The sequence below is a fragment of the Ascaphus truei genome, chromosome 9, assembly GCF_040206685.1.
Source record: "Ascaphus truei isolate aAscTru1 chromosome 9, aAscTru1.hap1, whole genome shotgun sequence".
Classification (NCBI taxonomy): domain Eukaryota; kingdom Metazoa; phylum Chordata; class Amphibia; order Anura; family Ascaphidae; genus Ascaphus; species Ascaphus truei.
The window spans coordinates 12341325-12354517 of record NC_134491.1 but is presented as its reverse complement, the minus strand read 5'-3'; the positions used below and the strand labels follow the sequence as shown (position 1 = coordinate 12354517).

Genomic DNA, 13193 nt, shown 5'->3' with positions numbered 1-13193 from the left:
GCTGCAGCAGCGTCACTGGGACCCCGGCAGCCAATGAAATCATTCTTTAAAATGATTTCAACACAACACCGATCCCTAAGCGGCTGCAGGTCTCCTCTCACATCATGGTGCTCCAGCTGTGATGGAGGTGGGGGGGGGGGGGAATCTGTGCCCCCAGGAGGTACTCAGATGTTGTGTCTGTCATTGCTCCGGAGTAGGAAGGCTGACATGATAATAACCCATTAGAGGCAGAGGGACGTGTGCCAGACCGAGAACTGTCCTAGTGACAAAGCATCTGACAGCGTCCATGCCACCCTGCGCTCCTTGCTCTGGCACTGTCAGTGCAAACAAGAGGAGACATCTGCCAGACCCCCGGGCACGGTCAGCAACACAGAATTGATTACAAACCTCAAATGCAATCAACAAGTAAACAAGACTAACCCCTTCAGTGCCACGGGGGACGGAGATGTATGGTTTATAACGATCTATTAACCGTACCAGGAGTTTATTTTAGATTCCACAGCACATTATAGCTAATCGCAAAGGATTCTGGGAAGAGCTATGTAACCAAATAACTTAACCCCATCATTGCCATGAAGGTCCGCACTGCCTTACACAACACATTGCAGGTCTCTTTTTTCCAGCAGAGCGAGTCAGCGTTTTGCAGTTTTAATACTATGAAAAATACATATTTTTTTTCAGGGCGTGTTTTCTTTGAATGCCGAGAGTAATATTAATATTACATTGTATTTAGATTTCCAAGGTAGCAATGACACACACACACCTTAAAAACTAACAACATACATTCAATTATATTGAAGTACAGTAGGGCCCGCTTTACGGCGTTCCACTCAAACAGCGGTACCGGGAAGGGGGCCGCCATGTCTACACATGCGCAGAACGGGCGGTGCAGAGGTCACGCATGCGCAGAACGGGGGGTGCAGAGGTCGCGCATGCGCAGAACGGAAATTGCCAGTCTGCGCATGAGCAGATGGCGAAAATCGCCGGTTCCGCTGTCCGGCAATTTTCGGTAATGCGGCCGGTTCCGTTCTATGGTCCCGCCGCATTACCGGAGCCCGCCTGTAGACAGAAGTTGGAGTGCCACCATATTAGGCTATGGCCCCGCTCCCTCAGTCAGCGCGCCCGCACTGCAGACAGGCGGAGTGGGAGGGGGCGGGAGTGGGGGGCGTGGTAAAACTTTGTGAAAATCGTTTTGCCGTCCACCCCCCCACCACCCACACACACAACACATACACACACACATACATACACACATACATACACTCACACACTTTTCCCCCGCAGCGCCTTCCCTGCTCCCCTCCCAAGCCGCCTCCCATCCGTAGCTCATTCCCTCCCCTCCGTCCCCCATTGGCTGACTGCCACACCACGTCCAGCATCGGCCGGCTGACGCGTCACAGCACGCAGTCAGCCAAGTAGTAAGGAGCCAGCGGGGACCTCCACACTGCAGGAAAGGGGCTGGTGGTCCGCTGCCGCGCGGCCACACAGGCCATCGGAAGCAGCGGGACCCAGGCCTAAGTGTGCTGGCGTGACGATGTACTGGGATACCGATGCGTTGTCGTTCTAGCACGTGAACATGTAAACACGCACCAGCACGCACACGCATCAGTATCCCAACACATCGTCACGCCTGCACACGACCGCGTGGAACAGAGACACGTAACAGTCTCAGACTTTTGCAATATGGAGAACCGCAGAGGACCCCCCTCTCACCCACTAACAGGCCAGGTTTTATGGATATCCCAGCTTCAGCACAGGTGGCTCAGACATAGACTGAGCCTCTGATTGAGCCACCTGTGCTGAAGCAGGGACTGATTGAACCACCTGTGCTGAAGCTGGGATATCCTGAAAACCTTACCTGTTGGGGGTGTTGAGGACTGGAGTTGAGCCCCCCTGGTCTGGTCCGGACATTACGACCTTATACACAACGTTCTTATGAGCTGGCGCCGAGGAGCGCTACATTTTTAGCCGATTTTTATTAGGCTCTTGCTATGGGTAATATTGCTCTTGTCGATTTGATACTTTTTGAGCAATAAGGGGTCGCTCTGATCTAGAATACGGTGTACCCGGGTACTTCCCGCGTGTAGTAATTCCCGGAACACTGGCATACAGTACACTATGATTGGAGTCCAGCAGTGACGTTATACTGCCGCAGTTTACGGGCAGTTGGTGCTTGTGCGATTTTGTTTTTAGATATCGACTTTATGAATTATTTTTGATTATGGATTAAAATACATTTTTGTGACACATACACCCAAGGGGCGGCCAACTCCAGTCCCTAATGGCCACCAACGGGTCAGGTTTTCAGGATATCCCTGCTTCAGCACAGGTGGCTGTTGAAGCCACCTGTGCTAAAGCAGACTGATTGAGCCACCTGTGCTGAAGCAGGGATATCCTGAGAACCTGACCTGTTTGTGGCCATTGAGGACTGGGTAGGCCGCCCCTGCTTTTCCTGCCCCATGAGCGCCCTCGTGTTCAAGGCCTTTGAGTTCCAGTCTATGGGTTTGTCTTTTTCTGTTTGTAGAGAAGCAGATTGCAAGAAGTCTATGGCAATAATGCATGTAGGAAACACAAATGCCCCATTAAACTTTCAGATAGCGGGTCCCCTTCTGCAGTGACCGTCGCTGAATATTAATTTGTCCTCAACACAGCAGGGCAAAACAGTGAGGCATGCTGGGATATCCTGCTTTAAAAGGACACTGCCCTGGGAGGGGGGGCAAGATTGTAGGCAGGTGGGCTTCACATTAAGGACAGAGAGGGGTCTCCCGTTATTGAGATCAGGGCCCCGCAGAGAGCAGAATTAGGGTCTCCAGCTGGGTACCGGGGGGCCTCCTGGCAGCAATCTGTCTGCTCCCCCACTGCTCATAATAATTAAGGTTGGAACTGTTCCCTTCATCGGGAAAGGTCAGCAGCCTGAAACGCTGTCCCACCGCATGGCGTCATTTCCTCACTCACGTGGTCGCATCCATTCATTTAAAGAGTTATGGTGGGTTAAAAAAAAAAAATAAGTGACGAAAACACTCTACCGTTACAGTACAGGAGGGCCCCGCTCATAAGGCGGATTCCGCTCCCTGGCGGCGCCGCCGCAAAGTGAAAATCGCCAAAAAGCGGAACTGGCGATTTTTGGCATCTCCTACCCTTCTGCGCATGCGCAGGCTTGAAGTACCCCCTTCTGCGCATACGCGAACTCGACCGCTCCCCCGTTCTGCAAAACCTCTGCCGTTCCCGTTCTGCGCATGCGCAAACTCGACCGCTCCCCCGTTCTGCGCATGCGCAGAGATGGCGGCCCCCTTCTCGGTACCGCCGTATTGGTGGATTGCCGAGAAGCGAAACGCCGAAAAGCGGGGCCCTGCTGTACAGCAAATAAACATCCCACTTGTGAGCACATTTACATCCCAGACAGGTCTCCAACTCTGTCTTCCCCCCATTACCTTTTAAGCATAGTGCCAGGTATTCTGGGTAATGACATGCAAATGAGCACTTGGTGTGTTACTTTACCGCTTAAGATGGATAAGTAAAGAGCTTATTTGCATGTCATTTATTTCGAACTTTTTAGAACGCGCTACTCACCAAGGAGCTCAGCCGGCTGTCCAATAGGAAAGCTTCTTCCCCTGCTCCGGTCACATGGTCGCAGCTCACAGTGCAGTATGGAGTCCTGCAGCTCCCAGTGCAGTATGGAGTCCTGCAGCTCCCGCGCGGGCTCCACACTGACCGCTGATACCGCCCCACCGCACCTCTGCTTACCTGTTAAGATGTCGCCGCAGGCTTCCTCCACCCCAGGTATGTTTCCACCACCCCCAGGTAAGTGAAAAACTGGGAAGCCAGGTACAAGGTGCCAAGTTCTCCGGATACCCGCTACCCGGTTTAAAAAAAATGTAGGACCCGGTCCAATACTAGTTGTAAGGCCATTTCCAAACAATTTAAAGTCCATCATTCTACAGTGAGAAAGATTATTCAAAAGTGGGAAACATTCATGTTAAATGTTAAAGTTCATGACAGTACAATTAGAAAAAGACTGAACAAGTATGGTTTGTTTGGAAGGGTTGCCAGGAGAAAGCCTCTTCAATCTAAACAGAACATGGCAGCACGGCTTAGGTTTGCAAAGTTGCATCTGAACAAACCTTTGGACAGACGAGACCAAAGTGGAGATGTTTGGCTATAATGCACAGCGCCACGTTTGGCGAAAACCAAACACAGCATATCAGCCCAAACACCTCATACCAACTGTCAAGCACGGTGGTGGACTGGCTTTGCAAAATGAAGCAGTGTGGTGAAACCTATCACTGCTTCATTTTGCAAAGCCAGTATAACCAACCCCACACTGAGGAGACCCATTAAGGTCGAAACAGCTGTCTGTGGGTGGGTTTACTGGCTATGCATCTTAACCCAGGCTGTGCTCAAAGCTGTGAAATGCAGCAAGCTTAAGCCTATAGGGAGAGCATGTTAAATAGTTTTGAAGCAAAAGGTGGCACCGTGTGCTCATTTGTATGTCATTTCCCAGAATCCTTTGCTGCAGTGGAAGCGCTGTGTGCTGGTTGATAATGGTGAAAGGCGGGGCTGCAGACTTGTCTAACACATGCAAATGAGCATACAGGAATATTTCCATTCTTCTCTCTCTCTCTGTCTCTATATATATATATATATATATATATATATATATATATATATATATATATATATATATATATATATATATATATACACAAATACACACACAGTCTTCAAAACATACTGCATTAACTATTTCAGTGCCAGAGAGACTCACCATTCGTTGCATAATCTAGCACTGCAAGGGTCACAGTCGGCAACACACAAACATGAAATTGTTTACATTTCTGAATTTAAGAAAATGGTTCCTTTAGTGACGAATTATAACCAAAACAACAAAGCCCCCCCAACATTCCCAGAGAAAACCCCTGAAAGTCAGGTTTTCACAATATCCTTGCTTCAGCACAGGTAGTGCAGTCTTTGACTGAGCCACCTGTGCTGAAGCAGGGATATCCTGAAAACCTGACTTGTTGGTGGCCCTTGAGGAGTGGAGTTGGTTGCCCCTGATCTAGTCACTGTTCGTTATACCCCAAACCTCCTGCCATAAATTACCAAATGACAATACAATAACTCCCTGTTCTTATCTTAATTTATTTTTTTTTAGGTAAAAATGGGTAACATGCTGTTAAAAAAACACCTCCAATAAAATGCCCTTAGCCCAGTCACTGCCAGATGCGCCTACAAATGAATTGCAACGCAATGCAGCCCTAATTATTGCGATATGAAGCAATTGACCCAGCTGGTCATATCATTATTGCACATTCCTTTATTGAATGAATTGTATTTACATCACAGAGAAGTAATTACAGAAACGTATTTGTACAGGACATCCATTTTTTTTTTTTAAATATTAAAACATTGACAAAGAAACAATAAATAGCGTGGGAATATAAAGTTATGCTTTTCTCAATGCCTTGCTTGGAACATGCACTCGTCGCCCGCGTGGTCAAGCGTGGTCAATCTCTAATCACATTCAGGCAGAAGACCCAGACGAGATGCATTGATCACTCGGGATCTGAAGGTTAAGTGAAAACCAAAAAGATTTATAAATTAAAAAAAAACAAAAAAAAAAACACACATCAGGAAGCAGAATCGTCCCTTATTAAGTAGGAATAGGCCATGCAAGTCTCTCGTCCCTAACCAAGTCATTCCAAGATATTCTGGGTCCCATCGCAAATTTAACAGGAGCAATCAAATACAAAATACACAAAATATACAGTGTTGCTATTATAGCTTAAATCATTTCAGCAGTCCTTGTCTTCATGTAGTGCATTGCAACAGTGTAATGTCTATAGTGGTCAGGACAACGACAGTGGAAATGAGAGACAATGAAATTGCCTCAAATGCCAAAAGAACCTTCCATTGGAGGTTGGAGCACTTCAGTCTATTTCCTTTTCATTGTAATTCCAAAAAAAACTCAGGATACTACATTTTAATGAAAAAGTTAATGACGTTCGGAGTGTTTTCCCACTCACGTTAGCTCAGCTACTTGAGTTCAGAGTCTGAAATTTCTCCCTCAAGTTCTTCACTCGGTTCTGTTGAGTCACGTCACTGTTTTGCGAGAGCAGCTGCTCTTGTTTTGAATCTGGATGGGTAGGATCTGGATTGTGCTCCGTGGTATCTTCTGGCTTGGAGGTCTCCTCCCTGGTTCTGTACTCCTCGGACTCCTGGTAAGCTTTGCAGCGCTCGATCACCGCCTTCAAAGAGATCTTCTCTCTGGTGGTGGGTGATCTAATGTGTACATAAGTGTCATCACTTTCCAAATCATGGGTGGAAGGGTCTACAAAGTCCTTATCGATAGGAAACTGCTCCATGACCATTACTTTTTTATTGTACTCCAGTGGAGCTTCTGCACTAACATAGTAACGGCAGTCCACCCCCTGCCCCAAATTCCTGTGGTTCTGCAGTGTCTCCATATGCCCGTTTAGTTTGGACGATGCTGACGCAGCACATTCAGCCTGGGACTGTATTTTCTTGTTAGTATGACTTATTTCCTCCAAGTTGTCCGTGTTTTTTATGTTCATGCTGTACGAGTGACTGATGCAGTCTTTATTTTGAGCCCCTAATGGTTCTGCCACGTTGTGTTCCACCATTCTGTCCGGCACGGACTGACTCTTCACCGGAAGAGTTTTGCCCACTCCAGTTGGACGCGTGTACCTGGATCTCAGTTCTCGGACATCGGGCCAATGGAATTTTTCTGTCTTGACTGGACTCAGAGGACTTCTGCAGTCTGATATCACAGGGGAAGCGGTCCCTGGGCTATCACAGGAGGGGAAGGAGAGACGCTTGGGTGATTTCTCTTGGAATGAGGCGGATGTGGGAGTTGTAGGGCCATGTTCTTGGAGGACAACGTGGTCGTAGATGGGAAGTGACAACGAGGGCTTCAGTTTACCTAGAAACAGAGAAACAACCGTGAGTGTTGAGATGTGCTTCTGCAACACAAGACTCAATGTGGGATTAGTCTCGTGGATAATTCTGTATGATGGTACATGGTGGGCTTAAGTATGAGTGCTTTCTATTTACGAAGGTAATGTTCATGAAGGTTAAATGTGGAAAACAGAATTAAAAAAAATGCAAAATATGCAGGAATAGTGCTTTGGTTTGAGAGATGGGAGGGGGAGAAGGGCACACCTACCCAAGAAAATAAAGTATTCCCAGTTACAAATTTGCAGCAATGAGAGCTCAGCTACTGAAGCAGTTCTTAGAAAATCACGTCAGCCAAGAACTTGTGACTGGCCCACAGTACGGTTATTGAGGGTTAGGCTGAGATTATAGCAGGCGAGCGCATGGAGCCGCGCACGCCTATCGCTCGAGCGATCCTTGCACTGAGGTGAGTGGCGATGGGGAGGCGTGGTGGACACGTCACATGGTTGGTTCGCCCTCACAGGATGAACCACTCACGTGACGCGGCCGCTGTGCGGAAATAACACATTGATTTGAAGCTTGAAAATTCTGCTGCGTGGTCGGTCTGCATCGCGCCCACTATGGACGCTCTCATTGACTTCCACAGATTTATTCTCGCAGAGCGCGCCATCACGGTTACTATAAACGCAGCCTTATTTAGTAAAGTCTGTCAGGTGCAGAACCAGATTTATTTCAAGAAATTCTGCTGAGAGTAATGGAAATTTTCCGTGATAAATCAGGTGACATCTGTTGCTCGATTCCATGTTAAATGCCATTCAAGTCAATGTCAGTTAACGAGGAATTAAGCTTCTGTCCCCCGTATCAGAGTTTGGTAAGTCCCGACCCTCTATCTTGCACCCCCCAGGGCTGAGACTCACTCATCTCATTGATTTGAAGACCCTGTCCTGAGCAGTGCCTCACCTTTCTCTTCCTGCTTCTCCTCTTGCACAGATGGCAGGCTGTTTCTTCTTAGATCCTCTTCTATCTCCTTCAGGCGTCGTGGGGCAGGCTTGTTGCATTTAATTCTCTGGCTGTACTGCCTGGCTAGCTGATACACCTTGTTCTTCATCTTCTCTGACATGTCTCCATCCATACAGTTTGCCAGCTGCATTATCTTGGGGTGAAGCTTAATGGGTGTTTTAAAATCCAGATAGTTAAAGTTCTGGTCGGTTGTAGGATTCCCAGACTGAGATGGGGAGGTGCGCTCTGGCGTATGAGCTGGAGATTCCTCTGTTATAGTGCTGAGGTCGCTGTCCTCCAGGATCATCAGTGGCTCATGAGATTCCACCCCATTCTCCAGGGTTTTCAATGGCTTGTCCTCACTCCTGGAATCCACGTCTCTGCCCTCCGGGGCAACCGTCTTCTCTTTCCACGCGCTTTGCTTCTCAATCTCCTCCCACACTTTAATCATCTCTGTGGGAGATTTAAATTCGTTGTCCGTTATGGGAATCTGATCTTCTGGACCTGCATTCTTGTCTGTAATGGGGATGTGATCTTCTGGATCGGAATTTTGGTGTGGCACAAACATCTCTTGTGGTCGAGAACTCGGCATTTTGGACACCCCTTCGTTGGGAAAAGTGGGAAATTCTGTCCAGGAGGCAGGTCTGCTACCCCCTGAGCTGGCATTACTAGAAGAGCTACCTATCCTTTGCGGTGCCAAAGACACCTGGCTGGTATCATACCGCGGGAGACTGTTAATCTTAAAGACAGAGTTTCTTACAAGTCCGGTGGGGATGTATGACAAACTCTCTCTGCGTTTGATGCAAAAAGCTGCATCCTCATTCTCAGCAGTGTCATAGTAGCTTTTGATCTTGTCAAGAAGTTGTCTATCCTGAACGGACAAGATGGACTCCCGCCTCTTGCACACGGTTCTCTCTCGCTCCTCAATCAAATTCTCCGCACTGGCAGAGTTGACTCTACCAAGAGACTCTGTGGTTGCAGCTCCGGCATCGGATGAAGCATCTTGATGTGGCACAGAGATCTGAAAGTCAGAGGACCCATTGCAATAGAGAACTTTCTCTGTACAATCCAGGCTTATCAAACTGCTGCTCCGGCTTGTTAACCTGGGGGTTAAGAAGCCAATGAGCTTCCCATCGTCCAAAGCCAAGCTACTCCTTCTGGACATGTTATTTATGAACCTCTCGGCAATAACACTGGCTTGGTTCAGCACAGAAGGAGGGAGGATACTGTCCGACTCAGGGGGTGTTGCCTCCTCTTCCTCTTCACTGCTAAAAGTCTTCAGGTCTTCTACGTGCTCAGTTTCTCCATTGTCCACTGGAGCCGACACATCTGCAGGTATTTTCCTCTCTACTTCCACCTGCAGATCCTCCTCACCCATCTCCAAGGGAGCAGGTAACCCCATCTCAGACGGGTTCACCCTCACTGCGCTGTATATCTCATCTGGCTCAGGGTTTCCCTTTTCTATTTCACCCACAACCTGAGCAGAAAAAATTATAAAAGAACATGCTTTAATTGATTTACTTTGGTATTTATTCAGTTTCAGGACATAGTATAAAAAAAAAGTTTTGAACTAAAACCCCAATTAAAATAAAATATAAGAGATAGTTAAAGGTCTTGCAGCATGGTTAATAATGACATGCAATATTAAGGACAGTGGTTCTGCATTGATCTTGTGTGTTTTTTTTGCTTTTAGCTTTTATGGGTCGCTCCAGGAAATTCTAAAAAAAAAATATAAGTATATAAAAGCATTTCAAGTTTTTTTTTTTTTTTTTTTTACTGGGTCAGCTTCCCAAACCACATTATATGGGAGGGTAAGAGAGGGTAAAGAAGGTATGGGAGGGCAAGGGAGGATATGGAGGGCAAGGGAGGATATGGAGGGCAAGGGAGGATATGGAGGGCAAGGGAGGTATGGAGGGTAAGGGAGGATATGGAGGGCAAGGGAGGTATGGAGGGTAAGGGAGGTATGGAGGGTAAGGGAGGTATGGAGGGTAAGGGAGGTATGGAGGGTAAGGGAGATCTCTCTCACAGATGAATATTTTTGAGGTCTGTCTAGCAGAGAGGATGTTCCGTTTGCCAAGCTGCCGCCCTCCAGCTCTGTCTGCAGAGCTTACACTCACCTCCTGATTAGCAGCTGTAAGCGCCACACTGCGCCGCTTCTCTGGGTTCCCGGAGGACTCGCTATTTTGCCTTTTGAACCCCTTTGATGCCTCCTGCAGCCCAGACTCTCTGCTCTGCAGATAAAGAGGCGATGGGGACAGTCAGAGTGCGTGTAACATCCCAATTAACCCCCCCAGGCAGCGGAGCTATCAGAGCAGCACTCCTTCCCTGCACCTCTGGGGAAGCAGTCACGGTAATGTTCCCGCTTACATTATATTTACTACTTATCTTTTCAATCACCATTTTTAAAATATATATTTTTACAGACCCAGGAGTACCAGTTTTTTAAAATTTATCTAGAAATGTAAAGTGCCACTTTTCTTTCAAAGAATTGTTTTTGTTGAAATTAAAGATGCGCTCACTTTATTTAGCTTAAAAAAACAAAAAACACTTTTCTAATATGAGCTTTTGCGCCAATATTGACCAGATTTAGACTTTCCTTAAAATAACTTAAAAAGGATGCAGAGGTCCTGTGTCTGATTTTAACTACCGGTTGGTAGCAAATGAAACTTTACTCTAACAGAAAAACACACGTTCAAACAAACATACAGAATACCCTTCCTTCCCTGCACCGGCCTTACCGGCAAATTCTTCATTGAAAGCGAAATAGGTTCATATACTGATATTTAGTAGTCTCTACAGACCAAATAATGTTGGCTATTTCCTCTAATGCAGAGGTGTGCAAACTTTTCCTCCTGTGCCCTCCCCCCCCCAGCTCGCACCCCCCTCCTTACCTCGTCTCTGGCGTCAAATGACGTCATATTGCCATGGCAACGTGACATCACTTGACGCCACATTGCCGAAGGTAAAGGGAAGTTGCAGAGGCCTCACGCGGTCCCCCAGCATTTAATTTAAATGCCTGGCGGGAAGAGCGCGGGACCTCTGCAACCGCTGCTCCCCCATGGAAAATGTTTCGCTCCCCCTCAGTTTGCGCACCCCGGCTAAACAAAGCTCCCACAAACCATCTCATAATTAACCCCTTCTGTGCATTAGTCTTCACTCAATGCCACACCTGTTACTTCAGCTCATGCGATTAGTTGTTGACACGGTTATGACACGGAACCATGACGGGTATGCGTTATACCAGCATGCAGACACTTCGCATTAGCTCGGACGATGCACCATGTTGCCGAAAGTGTTAACATCACTCAACCAGTGAGCCATGCAGAGTTCATTCAAGAGGCGAAGGATGGGTTAATTTATTAGGATTAGACTGGCGCATACCACACAAGGAGGAACAGGAGAGAGAGAGAGGGAGACCCTCACCGTGGCAGCGCCCCAAGTATAAAGCAAACTCTTGGCTCTATAGTGCCAGCAATGTATGGCCGCGAGCAGGGAGTCTGCGAAATCTGCTACCTGCTCATCATCTCCCAACTCCTCGTCCTCCTCCTCCTCCTCCTCCTCAGAGGCACTGTGCTCTGCCCCTGAGCTTTTACTCAGCGGCTCGCTGGTCAGCACATCCTCCCCCTCAGCCTGCCCGAGGCTGGATGTCAAGCTGCGGACACTGAGCTGGAGGGAGTCCCCAACCTCCCGCAGGGCTCCGACACTGCCGGTGTGCTGTATAAACAAGGGTTCCTTTTAAAGGTGGTGGTGGGGGGGGGGGCGCCTACACAGACGCAGACAGCGCTTTCTGCTTCCGTCTGCACCGAATGGAACTTGTCAGAGGTTCAGTGCCCCGCTGGGCGTCAGGCTGCACAGCGCAGCGTACACTGCCTGCTGTTAATGATAACACAATGTGACGCTGCAGGCAGTGTACACAGAGCTGCGGGCGGAAGGCAGCCCAAGCGAGGCACTATTAAGAGCTGAGTTATGTTTGCAATAGAGAGTCCTAAGACGGAGTGAAGAGTTTATGCCATTACTTATAGCTTCAATAGTCCATTTAGCACAGTGTGCATTATTAACAGGCAGCTCAGGGACAGCGGACTAGCCTCTCTATCAAAGGGTCTCTGTATGTAACTCAGGGGTGGCCAACTCCAGTCCTCAAGGGCCACCAACAGGTCAGGTTTTAAGGATATCCCTGCTTCAGCACAGGTGTACTGAGCCAGTGATTGAACCACCTGTGCCAAAGCAGGGAAAACACGGCCTGTTGGTGGCCCTTGAGGACGGGAGTTGGCCATCCTGCTGTATATATTGTACTTTTGCCATCTCACAGACATGCTGCTGTGCACCGCACTCCTTGGACATCTCACAGACATGCTGCTCTGCACCGCACTCCTTGTACATCTCACAGACATGCTGCTGTGCACCGCACTCCTTGTACATCTCTCAGACATGCTGCACCGCACTCCTTGGACATCTCACAGACATGCTGCTGTGCTCCGCACTCCTTGGACATCACTCAGACATGCTGCTGTGCTCCGCACTCCTTGGACATCACTCAGACATGCTCGCCTCCTCCGATGAGGTTCCTCAGTAGGAATATGGCAACTCATTTCATATATCCATTGATTATCAAAGTTCTGGCTATATAAATGGAAACTAGTTGAGAAGTTCTTTTTTTCCCTAGATTTCTAATTCAATACAAGGAATCCCACCTCTAGCACCATCACAGCTCCTGTAACTCTTCACTAGATACCGCTCCATAATGGAACATCTTGCAAGGCAGTTCTAACCATATATTGGACCCAGATGAGAAGCCAAGACAAGCACAGGTTGGGGGAAATACAGCAATGAAACACATTTTTGTCACACACTCAGAACACAACGTACACACCCTTTACTGAGTAAAGAAGAAGCTGAGTGTGCGGGGGGGCAGTGGCCTTGTGTCTGCCCTGCGCATGGTGCAAACGGCTAACTTCCCAAGCACTGGAAAGGAAGCACTAGCATGCCGGGACCCAGGTCACAAGCCGCCTCCTCACTCGCCGGTGAGGTCATCACGCACCGCGATGACATCAGCTCCAGAGAGATCAACGTCTCAATTCTATCTTCACAAAGCAGTTTTAATGCAAAACGAACAGACTTTTTTTTTTTTTTACTTAGCCCAATTACACGAAGTCCCCCTGCCTCTAAGTGAAGAGAACGGGAGCGGTCTTACCTTTAATCCAGCTGCAGGTCACATGCAATGAAGAAAGGGGGGGGGGGAGAAATAAGTTATTTCAAATTGGGAAATGATATATCACATATCT

At 47.9% G+C, this 13193-nt stretch overlaps 1 protein-coding gene across 1 annotated transcript in view; it reads right to left on the bottom strand.

Moving 5' to 3' along the window:
* Positions 1 to 5298: 5298 nt before the first annotated feature.
* The window catches only part of PLEKHG3 (pleckstrin homology and RhoGEF domain containing G3), a 94263-nt gene continuing 86368 nt past the window's right edge, over positions 5299 to 13193 (bottom strand). The window contains exons 16-20 of the mRNA XM_075613353.1: positions 13103 to 13113; positions 11425 to 11625; positions 10029 to 10142; positions 7873 to 9388; positions 5299 to 6940 (exon numbers count right to left, since the gene is read on the bottom strand). Coding sequence (XP_075469468.1) covers positions 6030 to 6940; positions 7873 to 9388; positions 10029 to 10142; positions 11425 to 11625; positions 13103 to 13113 — 2753 coding nt within the window. The 3' untranslated portion in view covers positions 5299 to 6029. The remainder of the gene's footprint in view (positions 6941 to 7872; positions 9389 to 10028; positions 10143 to 11424; positions 11626 to 13102; positions 13114 to 13193) is intronic.